At 43.8% G+C, this 12,809-nt stretch overlaps 1 protein-coding gene across 3 annotated transcripts in view; it reads left to right on the top strand.

The window, feature by feature from the left end:
* The first annotated feature begins 1,765 nt into the window (after positions 1–1,765).
* Positions 1,766–12,809, top strand: part of LOC147633427 (1-phosphatidylinositol-3-phosphate 5-kinase FAB1B-like) — a 32,175-nt gene continuing 21,131 nt past the window's right edge. For 2 of the 3 annotated variants that reach the window (XM_086806500.1, XM_086806497.1), the window contains exons 1-4: positions 1,766–2,491; positions 2,824–3,700; positions 3,827–4,621; positions 4,786–4,939. In XM_086806500.1, the coding sequence (XP_086662626.1) occupies positions 3,042–3,700; positions 3,827–4,621; positions 4,786–4,939 (1,608 nt within the window). In that variant the 5' untranslated portion in view covers positions 1,766–2,491; positions 2,824–3,041. The remainder of the gene's footprint in view (positions 2,492–2,823; positions 3,701–3,826; positions 4,622–4,785; positions 4,940–12,809) is intronic. The other variant, XM_086806498.1, reaches the window with a different exon arrangement.

The raw sequence follows: 12,809 nt of genomic DNA, 5'->3' as shown, positions 1-12,809 counted from the left end.
ATATAAAAGTTATTTAATTGGGACTAGGAAAAGGTGTACAAGATTTATAGGAGATGTGATACACATGGGAATGTGATACATGTGGGATTTGGCACAAAGAGTAAAGCATGCGCATCTATGATAAAGCTTATTGATTCATATAATTTGCAATAGAGTCGAGTTTAGTGTTTGACCCTCCTTAGCTTTTGATTTCCAAGGAGCCGAAGGTAGGTTCGGGTGAGTGTAGAATTAAGACCCTTTCTTTCTCCCCTCAATCTGTGTGAGATTACTCTGGTTTTTGACCAAACAGCTTGTGATAACATGCATAAATAACCAATATGAGCTACATGAAGTCAACTAAAATTTTGAGATTGTTTGTGGTGGGCAATAAGTGTCTTCTCTTAGGCTCATCATGAGTGGGTGAGTTGCATGTAAAGCATGGCTCCTCCCATGTGCTTCACCGCCCCGTAAATGTAAGGATGTCCCGTTATTGGTAAGAGTGGCCAAGATCTAGGACCCGAGGCACTAGGACAATCTGTTCATGCTATGAGCTTGGAATATAGCCCCTAGCCCCTAAAGTGTACCGAGTGTTAGGGAATCCCATCACCAAGGGAGAGTATGTAAATGTGGAGGGGGAGCATGGTTGTTTGGATATGTGTATGTTGTGTATAATTAATTGGTATGAATGCTATTTGTGAGATCAGGAGTAAGAGTTAGAAGTAGAAGTGAAAAGGTGTTAAAAAGACTCACATGGAATCTGCTAGTCACATAGATTATGCCATTGGGGAGTCGAAAATAAATGTGTCATTAATGCTATTTGTGAATAAGAGTTGGAAGTAGAAGTGAAAAATATGTTAAAAAAACTTACATGAAATGTGCTAGTCACATAAATTGTGCCATGGAGTGGAAAATAAATGTGTCATTCATGTAGCTATTTTCGGATCTAGTTGGAAGCTATCTTTCTAAGGAGAGCATGATAAGTAATTATAAAACTGATTTATCTTAACAAGGCTACTCCAATTGGTAAACACTTCAATCAATACATTGTCCACACAAGGCATCATCATTACATTTATCTTAACAAGGCTACTTCGATCAACTTCAATCGATACATTGGCCACACAAGGCATCATCATTACATTTATCTTAACCAAGCTACTTCGATCAAGTTCAATCGATACATTGTTCACACAAGGCATCATAATTATAGTTTAAAAGTGTCTTTGCCATGTTCTAAGCATCTCGAGGACATAAACACATCTTGGTCATCAAGCTTGCAACATGAGAAAGCCACCTTATAATTCCAATCGTATGCAGAAGTCTCGGAAATAGGAATGGGCATCCTTAGACCAAATACTTTTGAGCATCCTAGTGACAAAAGACTTATGAAGTATATAAGTCAATTTCCTTCTCATGTAGATCATGTGTTTTCCTCCTCCTCCTCCTCCTCTCTTCGTGTGAATCCAAGCATTGCACCACAATGATGAGGAGCATTGGTGGCGGCGGCCATATGAGCCAAGACTGCATATGATTCACAATATCAATGAGACGAGGAGTCGCCACATTGTGACAACACACGCAGGAGGACCGCTGAAGAATGGAGCTCTCACTAACACAAGGGTTGGATGGTAAGTTCCTAACAACTCCGAGTGCACAAAGGCTAAACAACAATTCGATTCGATTCAATGTGTTGTGCTTATTTGGTTGCCCATCTATGATTAACATTGATCCTTTAATAATATTAATTCTCATTATTTGTGAATCTATCCATGCAATTGTCTAGACTTGTGCATGAAGAAGAGGCCTGGTTGTGCCATTGAATGGGAGGTGCCTAAGAGCTGTGTCCCACGAGAAATAGGTCTCATCCCTGAGATTTCAACGCCTTTCACCTTAATGAAATGCTCCAACGGTAGGACATCAACGACTAGGCCTTAGCAAGGCTCCACAAAGTGCAGGCCCATCGCAAGCGCAGGAGGACTTTGCCATCCGTTGACAGCCGCGGAAAGGCAGCGTCAGAGCAAAATGCAACGCACGGAGCTTCCTCGCTAGCGTCGCTCTCTTCCTTGTACGCAATTTTTCGTCACTTCACAGTCTATCCGCCAAAACACTATCATCTGGCTGTTCTCCGATCATCATCACCATCATCAAGGCCATCTTCCCTCTACCCTCGCCCTCTCCTTATCCTTGCCCTTGCCCCCCTCCATAGCCAAAGCTTTGACCTCAGATCTCCCCTTTCCGCCATAGCCATTCGTCCTACCCATGGCCTTCCCATTGCCGCAGAATCGATCGATGCTTGTCCCTAACGGAGCTTCCAGGAATCATCCGCCCCGGGTTCGAGTCCCGGCTTTGCAGAAAATCAAAGCAAATCTTCTTTAACAGCATCCGGAATCCTCTTTTAAGCGTTGCATCGAAGTGAAGTTTTTCGCAGATTTGTACCATAAAAGCGACGATTCACGGCAAGTTTCTCGCCGAAGCCTCTTCAATCGCGGCATCCTTGTATCTGTTGCAAGAGGTAAGCTTATTGCAAGGTTTGTTTGATTGAGCAGGCTGCAGTAGCCGTTGAAGCCTTTTGAATGTTGTTTGTAAGAACGTTTTGAATGAATAGGCCTCGTGTCTGCTAATGCCTTTTGAATGAATTGGCCATATCATCTGCTAAGGCCTTGTGAACGACAGGCCATGGCATCTTTTAAATCCTATCGAATGAGCAGTCCATGTTATCTTTTGATGGCCTTTGAATGAACAGGCCTTGGAATCTTAATGTTGTAGCAGTGTATTCCATAGTTGAAAAGCTATTCAGAAGATTTCCTCATTAATTGGTGTAGTTTTTTGCTCACATTGGAGCAGACAGGTTTCTGATGATTTTTTGGTCTGCATCGGGGAAGTCTCAACACATACAAGCTTTCTGACCAGCCTAAAGATCAATAATGCAAGAGAAAAATTATTTTATTTGAAGACCTATCTTTCTTTTCAGCTGCAAGACAAGATCCATTTCACCATTTTTTTTCTTGGGGTTTGGAGGCATGCTTTGCAGCTGTTGAAGCTCAGCATGCTAGTATCAGCACATGGAAGCCGTGGAAAGTGTGTTTTGTGACTTAGTGCAGAGATTTCGCTTATGGCTTCCACGGAGGGTTGAGACACATGCCATGTCCCGGGATTTTTGGATGCCAGATCAGAGTTGCAGAGTTTGTTATGAATGTGACACTCCATTCAACCTATTCAATCGGCGCCATCACTGTCGCATCTGTGGTCGTGTTTTCTGTGGGAAATGCACACAGAACACCCTCCCTGCTGTAGATGGACATCCAGGTATTTGCGAGGAAGGTGAGCGAGTTCGAGCCTGCAACTTCTGCTTCAAATTGAAACATGAGGAACGCAAGCGAGATGATGATCAAAATGTGGCCAAACTATCCCCACCATCACTCACGCCGTCATCGTCGAGTTTTAGCCTTGCAAGTACTAGCACAAACACTAGTGGAAGCTCCACATCATCATCATCATCATCATCATCATCATCATCATCATCATCATCATCATCATCATCAGGAAACTCTGGGCAAATACCTTCGGCTTATGGCTTTAAAGCATCCACGACAGATAGAATAGATCCTATTGCAGAAAAGAAGCAACAAAGGATTGTGCGCCCTGGCCGCAAAAGTCTCAGATCAATGTCACCAAGAGGAAGGGAGCTGTCTCCTAACCCCTATGACTTTGCCAGCAACAGGTTATTTGGTGTAATTTTGACACATACTAAAGAGTTTCATTGCTTTGCTTTGGAATGTGGGATTTATAGCACTTTTTTTCGGGGTGTAAGAAGAGAGTACTTAAAGAAGTAATGTACCATGTGCAGGAGTGATGATGATGAAACTGATGACCCAAAGGAAGGAGTATACCGTTCAACAAGGATATTTGATGTACAGAGCCAGGAAGAAGAGGAGGATGATAGTTGCATAGAAATGGAACTTGCTGATACTGCTCCCAACCTTACTCCTAAAGATTTCACTGGGAACTCTGCAAACTACATCAACAAAGTAATTGACACATATGATGAGAACAGATGTGAGGAAGCTGGGAAGTTAGAGAATACACTACAGGTAGAACGAAGCCTGTCTAAAAGGTCCACAATGTCATCTGATGACTATGAAGGTCCGGAAGAAAGTATGGATGAGAGCAACTTCTATACTCCCTCCTTGGTTCCAGAACCTACACCAACAGATGGTGAAGAGTTTCTTGATGTGGAGAACAATTTGTCAATTTGGGTTCCACCACCCCCAGAGGATGAAGATGATGAAATGGCAATGAATATGGTGGATGACGACGACGACGACGACGACGACGAATATGGTTGGGGCAGCCTAAGTAGCACTGAATACCGGATTCGAGAGAAAGCAACTGCCTCACAAGAACAAAGGAGGGCCATGCGGGCTGTTGTAGATGGGCATTTCAGGGCTCTCGTGGGACAGCTACTTGATGGTGAAGGATTGGATGCAGATGAAAGTGAGAAGGATAGCTGGCTGGACATTGTAACAGCTTTGGCTTCTCAAGCAGCGAGTTTGATAAAGCCAGATACAAGCAAAGATGGAGGCATGGATCCTGGTGGCTATGTGAAGGTCAAGTGCATTGCTGCTGGCCAGCGCAGTGAGAGGTAAATTAGGGGGCTAGCAAGCTTTATGTGTTTGTGGATGTTCTAGTGATGCTCGACTGACAAGCTCTATGCATTCATTGATTTAGTCACTGTTTTTAGAATGTTCTGTTTGCTGTAAAAATGCTGTTGACTTGTAAATCACTTCAATTGTTCTTGTTTGGCAGTTGTGTTGTGAAGGGAATTGTGTGTAAAAGAAATGTTGTACATCGGCGGATGACCTCTCGGTTCAAGAATCCAAAGTTACTGTTTCTGGGTGGTGCACTTGAGTATCAGCGTGTTTCTAATCAGCTTTCTTCCCTAGACACTTTGCTGCAGCAGGTAGGTCACAGTTTTGCTCCCTCAGAGGATGTTAACAAGGCAAACTCTTAATACTTCAAACTTTGCTGCAGTCACAGTGTGCCATTATTTTCTGTGTGTTAGCATCACTAGTTCCTTTTCTCAAGATTTATGTCCTTAGTTGTGTTATTTGCTAACATGTGCTGGCTTAAAACTTGACATGTAAATCTGCAAACTTACTATCAATCCTGCTCACTGGCCGGTCAGCTCAAAGGTGTCTTGTTAGGAGGCAAATAACCTCCCTTAATGATATAATGCAAGAATCTTAAGGAGTTAGAAATTGCCAGCTAAGCCATGTCCATGTCAACTTTCAAAAAGTGATTGTGATCTAGTTGCAGGTACTAAAAACTTGACACTTAAGCAACAGCTCAACTGTTGGGATATGTGCTAAACATGAATAGTGCAAAGCAAGATGATCGCTAGTCCAGCCACAGGGGGATGGGCATGTGTAACAGTGGTTGTGCTTGACAGCAAGCTCGTGTGGTTGGACCATTTTGGAGCCTTTTTCCTTTTTCCGTAATTGATGCGAGACATCTTGCAATTGGAAAACCAGCGATTTTGGGTTAAGGGGGCTAGGTCAACCACCACTTCTCATTCCACCTTTCAACCGTGGTTGAATTCTGATGTAAGCATCTTCCTTTTGATAGTCCTTTGGGCTGAAATTATCAGTGGCGGAAGCGTTCTGATTAAGGTGTGCTTAACTCTAAACTTTGGTGCAATCAACTTCAATTAAGAGATTGGAGAGAGAATCACACAGTACACCCGATTGGGTCCCAACTAACCAACTTAGGAGCCCCCACTTGCGGTGCATTTGAAATTTGAATGCACTGACCCCTGTGGAGTATGTTGTGTGGACTAAGTCTGGGCTGAGTTTCAGGCTGATCTGGATGTGTGACTAGGCTCACCAGGGTTGGTTCTGTGCATGAGCGGGCTGACTGCTGGGCTCTGGAAGATCTTGGATGCTTAGCTCCTTGCAGGCCATGGACTTCTGCTGGTGATCACTGCCGCGTCAGTGGGCATGATCTGCTTGTTCTATCTCACCGAAATCTCTTACACAGCAGTGGAAAAGTTGCTTACACTTATCGTAAGCTCCAATGTCGATTCAGGAAAAATTTGCAAAATTATACTGAAAATAACAGCAAAAACGAACTTGCCTGTTCCTGTTCCTGGAGCTCGCGACGAGCGGAGATGGCTCTGATACAATTTGTAGGGACCAGAGGGTGTAGAGAAGAGTGTGTCGGTGAGAATGTGTGAGGGTTCGAGCAGGTTTGAGCACCACACAGAGAAGAAAAGAAGAAGTCGTCTCCCTGCAGATTTCAACGTGAGTATATTTCTCACTTACTCACTACTTTAGTTTTATTAAAACTTAGGGTACACATGTGTCCGGGCGTCCTCGGCCGGACATGGGCCAATGCGGCCATGTAAAATAATGTGTGTGTGTGTGTTTATATGTACACACTTTACATATGTGACAAGGGGCTCAGCAAGAGCTTTACCCCCAACAGAAACTCAGAGAAGAAAGATTGGGAAGAGGAACCACCTGTGGAGTGGGAGCAGGGGATCCAGGCTGTGAAGGTGTTGGAGTATCAACTGGAGAAGGAGCAGCAGTAGAGAAATCTCTTGAAGCCATGTCCTCTTACAAGAAACATTCTCTGAAGCAAGGGGGTTGTAAAAAAACAGCAAATAGCCTCCTCAAGCTGTGCACAGCAAGGGGAGAGAAAGAAGAAAGGGTGGGAAACAGAAATAGAGAAAGAAAATCTCCTAGGAACCCCGTCCTCAACACCTAGAAGAGGGCCTCAGCCTCCAACAGCAAAAAAACGCAAGTCCCAGGCTACAGATGCAGAAAACGCAGCACTCTTGAGGAAGCCTCTTCTCCAATTAGAAAAACACAGCACTTTCTTGCTTGTAGGTCAGCGTTGGGCTCTAATACCATGAAAGAAAGAGAAAACACAAGCTGCATGCAAAAGCAAAAACTGTAGAAGGCTGTAGACAGTTGATTATTGCTGAAAATGAGCACGAGGGAAGCCCGTAGGTGCTTACAAGCATAAGAGACTATTGCAACAGCCAATGACCTTCAACAAATATGCACAAATGAGATGGGAAATGATGAGAAGGGTGTGAGCCCTTATATATGTCCCATATGAGGTAGTCGGCTAGGTGTAGTAGGCCGACAGTAGTTGTGAGGCATAAATATGCCATAAATAGCCTAAAAAGACTCTTAAAAATGGTAGAAAAATCCTAAATGATGCCTACTAGTTATGCAATTTAGGGCCTCATAGAAATGACGAGTACAAGCATGCTAAGGTACATGTAGACCATCTGGAGATGATATATGTTCCAACAGGACATATATTCAATCTCCATAGACCAGTGTTTCCGCTTAGACACCAAGCACCATAGAGGAGAGCAAGCCTTGAGCGCCGCCGCAAGCTCTTATGAAGTAAGGTATCTGCTAGAAAGTTCGGAGAGCGGAGGGACCCATGGCATGGAAAGGAAGGTAAGCGCAAAGCTAAGGAGTTCAAAAAAGGAGGAAGGATAGTGCGGGGACCCATGGCATGGAAAGAAAGGTAAGCGCAAAGCTAAGGAGTTCAAAAAAGGAGGAAGGACGGTGCAGTTTACACCATATGATGGACCTTATGGTTACATAGACAAAGCCCTCACTTTTATTTGCCAATTTGATATTGCTTTTGGTTTCGAAAACCATTCAGAGTCATTCAAGATTCACATGGCTAGTTTACACCTTACGGAGACAACCAATGCATGGTGGGGTGCACTCATGGTTGAGGGAACATTTCCCAAGAAATGGAAAGACTTCAAGAAGGAATTTTATGATTAATTTTTGCTTAAGAAGTTTGAAGATGATGTGCACCTTGCATGGGAAAGATCGTGGATGAAAACAGGTGAGACAGTTGATCACTACAACAAGAAATTTTGGGATGCATATCTCTAGATTACTCCTTTTAAAGAGAGTTTTGAGAAGTCTTAAGTTAAGAAAGTATCGGGCTTGTTTGTATTACAGCATTCGAGATTTTGTGAATGTATGCCTAAATGATATCATCCAAGATTTGATGTATTCAGCTTCAGTTGTTGCCAGGGTCTACATGGTAGATGAACCAAAGAAAAAAAAGACAAGTATTGGTACTATTCCAAGAATAGATTTCAGTCTATGAAGTTGAGGGGTATTCCAAACTCCTACAAAGGAAAAGCATAACTTGACCAATGAGCAAACAGAGGTCTACTGTAAGGAAGGGAAATGCTTTAAGTGTGGCAAAGAGGGGCACATGTTGGTCCAATGTCCAAATCGTCCTAAGGGACCTAGAGAGCAAGTAAAGTCCAAGGAAAAGTCTAAGCCAATAGTTGGTGGGATTCTGATGTATTGGGAAACACTTGAGAACCCGAGGCTAGAGAGTTGTGTCTCTCTTAGGGCAAAGTGTGGGACAAGAATGCTCTAGTGTTGTTTGACATGGGAACCACAGATAATTTCATTTCCTTGGGTATCAAACCCTAGGAGATGGGGACCGGCCTTTCTTGCGGAACACTTGGGTATCAAACACTAGGAGATGGGGACCGGCCTTTCTTGCGGAACAAGTGTTTCATGGTGATGCAGTGGCAGTAACGCCCATCATTGGTAAGTTGAGGATTCATGTCTAGGGTTATGTGGACTATGAGGATTTCTATATTTCACCTATGAAGTACTTTGATGTCATCTTGGGGATGCCATGGTTCCATAGGAAGAGTGCTATTATCCAGATTCCTGAGAGGACTATTTCTTTTAAGGGTAAGAATAAGGATATCACTATTGTAGCAAAGAAGAAAAGAGATATCATCCCTATTGTATCCCATGTATCTATTTACAAAGCAATAAAATCTTCCATACTATCCATCTCAGTCATGGATTCCCGAATCCTTGTCCAATCAGCAGCAAGGCTGTACCAAACATTTGTCCATTCTTGTACCCTCTGCCTGCATGTGACCTATCTCCTGGCCAAACCAAAAACATGTTTCCACGGGAAACCCTTAGGCCTGTTTCCCTTTGAAACCTTTGTCCTGTTTCCATACAGAACCATTCACAGCACCATAAAAACAGTGCCAACAACGGCATACATCCAGTTACTTGTTCCCTCATGAAACGTTTGGAAACATAGAGATGCCCATAACCGTAGGTCCCTCTCTTCCTTTCCAGCAGGAAGAAAACAATCTTCTCCATGAGCATGCAGCCATGCGAGCTTGCATCACTCCCATGCCAAGAAACACATCCAAGTGACCTGTACTTGCAGCCGGAAACCCAAGCACATAGCTGAATTTGCAGCCAACCAAAAACAGTCCATAAAAAGTCCCTGGAATCCACTGTCCAAGCTGCCAAACCCCTCCTCCCAAAAGAGAGAGAGAGAGAGAGAAAAGCGCATGGGCAAGGTTGCTGTCCAACCCGATGCTCCCTGCTGTCCAGTCCTGCCAGTCCTCAAAGAGAGAAAGCGTGCTCAATCCAGCCCCGCCTCCTAGCAAAAGAGAGAGACATGGCAGTTCAGCCCGCTGGTCTGTTGCACAAAAGAAAGGGCCCTATGTGTGCTGCTACCCGACTTGTAGCAAGCGAGGGAGAGAGAAGCTTGTGGATGAGCTTGCTGTCCAGCTGGACTCTGCGCTCCTTGCTCAGTTCTCTTTTTCCTACAGCCCAGCCCACCAGCTCCCTCATGAGAAAGAAGAAGAAGAAGGCGTGTACATTCTGTTCTGCCCCGCTTGCTTTTCACCAAGAAAGAGGCCTCTCTCTACAGCCGCCAGGCCCTCCATAAGAAAACACACACACCTCCAGCTTTTCCAGCCCTGCCCGCTAGAAAAGCACCACCATAAGCTGCAGCCCAACTTCTTCATAAAAAGGGTCTCCCCCAAAAATAGCTTATGGGCCATGATTCCTCCATGAAGGGTATTGTTTTATTTTTAAAGGTTTTAAACCCCTTTTTCACATGGGTTAAATAAAAAGAACCTTGTTAAAACCTTGAGTCCTTTTTAACTCCCAAACCGATGCCATTCACATTGTCCACCATGTGCCCGTGCACACCTGCATACTGTCAAGAGAAAAACACAGGGTCGTGACAATCACACAGCAAAGGCGATGGGATGCTAGAGATGCTTAGGTGATGTCTGTGAGTGCCTTGTCTGTCAAGTGGATAATTATACCACATATTAGGTCTTGCATGTTATGCTTGGGAGACTCTATTTACAAACAACCGGACATCATCGTTGATGCTTAGATCCTAGAGCTGGAACATGTGGTGTTGCACTGATTCAAGCATGGTACCAGTTGGGAGAAGCGACAATTCCTTGCCAAGTTTGAAGATTGGGTTACCACATGAAGCGGTGTGGTTGGATGAGGATTTCTTCGAGCAGTATCGATTGTTGTTGGTGGATTATCTGGAAGCGGTCTAGATCCTACCAACAAGTTAAGCACAAGGGGATGGCATGTGCACCATTGTCCTACGGTGCCACGTGGACATTTTGCAGCTTCTAGGACAGTTCGTCACCTTTTTTGATGGGTCAAGTGACAAGTCGCCAGACACCAACTTTAGGGTCAATGTTTGCTGTGCCTATGACATAAGTCTATGTAATCCTCTTTGCAAGTTGTATAATGTTGTACTGGCCAACTCGGTGCTTGGGGAAGCCAAGTATGTGTGAAGTCCTTGTCCAAGTCCTGGGCAAATGTGTTGTGTCAAAGTGTCAAAAGGCAGCCATTTATATTTTCAAACGCCTTAGTCTTTGGCGGCCATGGGCCAATCCATGGGCACCCTTGGTGGGGACCAAAAAAGGGCAAAGGTGGACCAATTATTAGGCTGATGGAGAGCGCCTATGTGAAGAACTTTAAGGGCACATCTTTTCACAGCAACCCTAGCTCTTGATGCCTATATAAGAGCAGCCAACAGCCAAGGTCATAAATTATCTTGCAACCTGTGAGCTCAAGGGTCAGCCCAATCATGAAGAGGCTGTTGACCCTTGAATAGCGTGCATGAGGGGAGCATAGAGATCAACCATATCTTCATCATGTGAAGGAGAGCATAGAAGGCTGTTCCAGCCAGCCTGTAAGCACGTCGTCAAGAAGGCCAGTTGTGGACCAAAAAACTCATAGCACATAGGCGGCCTGCAGCAGCCAGAAAACGCAGCAGACAGGCTGGCCATAGAACTGCAGTAACAGGGTATATACACAGAGAAAATGCACCCCTAAAGGTTCCTCGAATCAGCCCTAGAAGAGAGGTTCCATTCAGTCTATGTTCACTGATTAGTAGACAACCATTAAGTCAATCTTGTTGTTATGTACCTAGCACTAACCCTTGGGTTCAGGGAGTCAAGACTAATCCAACAGGGTTAGGGGATCCCTAGGATTAGGAAAAGTAGGCGGATTTAGGTGGCTGAGATTCAGATTTAATAAATCCAAGGTTATTGGCTATTTATGATTGGACTGTTATTTATAGCAGCAATAAGCACTAACTAAGTGAGTCTTGGGTTATTATTGATTCATTGTGGTTTAGATTTGGACCAAGAGGCTTACTCCTACCATGGACATGGCAGATCACGGGTAGTCTTGCTGAGGGCCCCTGTGGGCAAGCTCTGGTGGTATGGGACGCCACGGTTGACTAGCATGGACCTGTGGGAGTGGAACCTTGGCCCTTGACTCGGGGGTGGTTTGTAGTCTTGCGCGAACCTATGGTTGGGTGGCGGGATCGCCTGCACCCCTTCTATGAGGACTTCTCAGCCTATCAGTGATCTATAAGACATGATTAAAGACATAACACTGAAAGTAGGATGCTTAAGAGTGCCAAATAATTTGTTAAGTTCATCCCATGCATTTTTAGCTTGTTGTATCCCTACAATAATGTGGTGAATGACTTCATTATTTAAGTGCAATGAGTCTTAATGCTTTCTCATTTCTGCTCTTCCACTCATTCTCCCGATTCTCCTCTGGACATTCATCTCTTCCCTCAACTAGCCCCCATAGATTCTTCCTCATGAGCAAATATATGATTTTTGTTTGCCATGTATGGAATTTCTCCCCGTTGAATTTAGCTACTTCTTATGTAATGCTCATGATGATGTGAAAGGAGTCTTACTCTTGATCCAATTCAAGATTCAAGGGTAGTGTCTACCCTTTTACAACTCCAATTTGGTGTTTAATGATGATTACAACAAGTTTACAAGCATGAATACATTAAAAATTGCATAAAGCCAAGGATAGCTGGTTACTGGATTGTTGGGACATCAAACCAACTTCATATTGAAATCTAAAGTGATAGAGATCTGTATCAAATACCTAATAGTAAGTTTGAACCATCAATTGCACCAAAAACTAGCAATTAGTGCTAATTAATCACTAATTAGTGAGATTAATCCCTTGTTTTGTGTGCAAAAAATAGAGTGTAGGGGAGGCCATATTTGGTGCCTTAGAGTTCAAACGAGCTCAAATCCTTTCAAGGGCATCAATAGAAGTTAGTCTAGTAGAGGATCGATCCCAAAAATATAAGATTTGACCAAATATTGAATGCTTAATCTCTGTTTTACCAAAGTCACTTGTAGATTTGATCCAGAGCTTGATGCCACTTCTCCTTGATGAATTGTGCAAATCTGAGATGATAGGCATGTAGAGCACCCTTGAAAACCCTTGAGGCTGAGAGAAATTAGGTTAATGATAGGCATGTAGAGCACCCTATGGACTTTTAGATCTGTGATTTGCTCCAGAAAAGAGGTGCCTACTACAAATCAGCGAAAAACAACAGCATGTGTGGGCAGTTTGAAGATTTGTTGTGGCAGGGCCTACCATGCATGCGGATGCTGAAAAATTTGTTTGTAACTGTGCTTCATGTCAAATTCA

Source organism: Cibotium barometz, chromosome 12 (assembly GCF_041138505.1).
Source record: "Cibotium barometz isolate CiBa-2024 chromosome 12, ASM4113850v1, whole genome shotgun sequence".
NCBI classification, from domain to species: domain Eukaryota; kingdom Viridiplantae; phylum Streptophyta; class Polypodiopsida; order Cyatheales; family Cibotiaceae; genus Cibotium; species Cibotium barometz.
The sequence above is the reverse complement of the archived record's forward strand: the minus strand, read 5'-3'. Positions and strand labels throughout refer to the sequence as shown.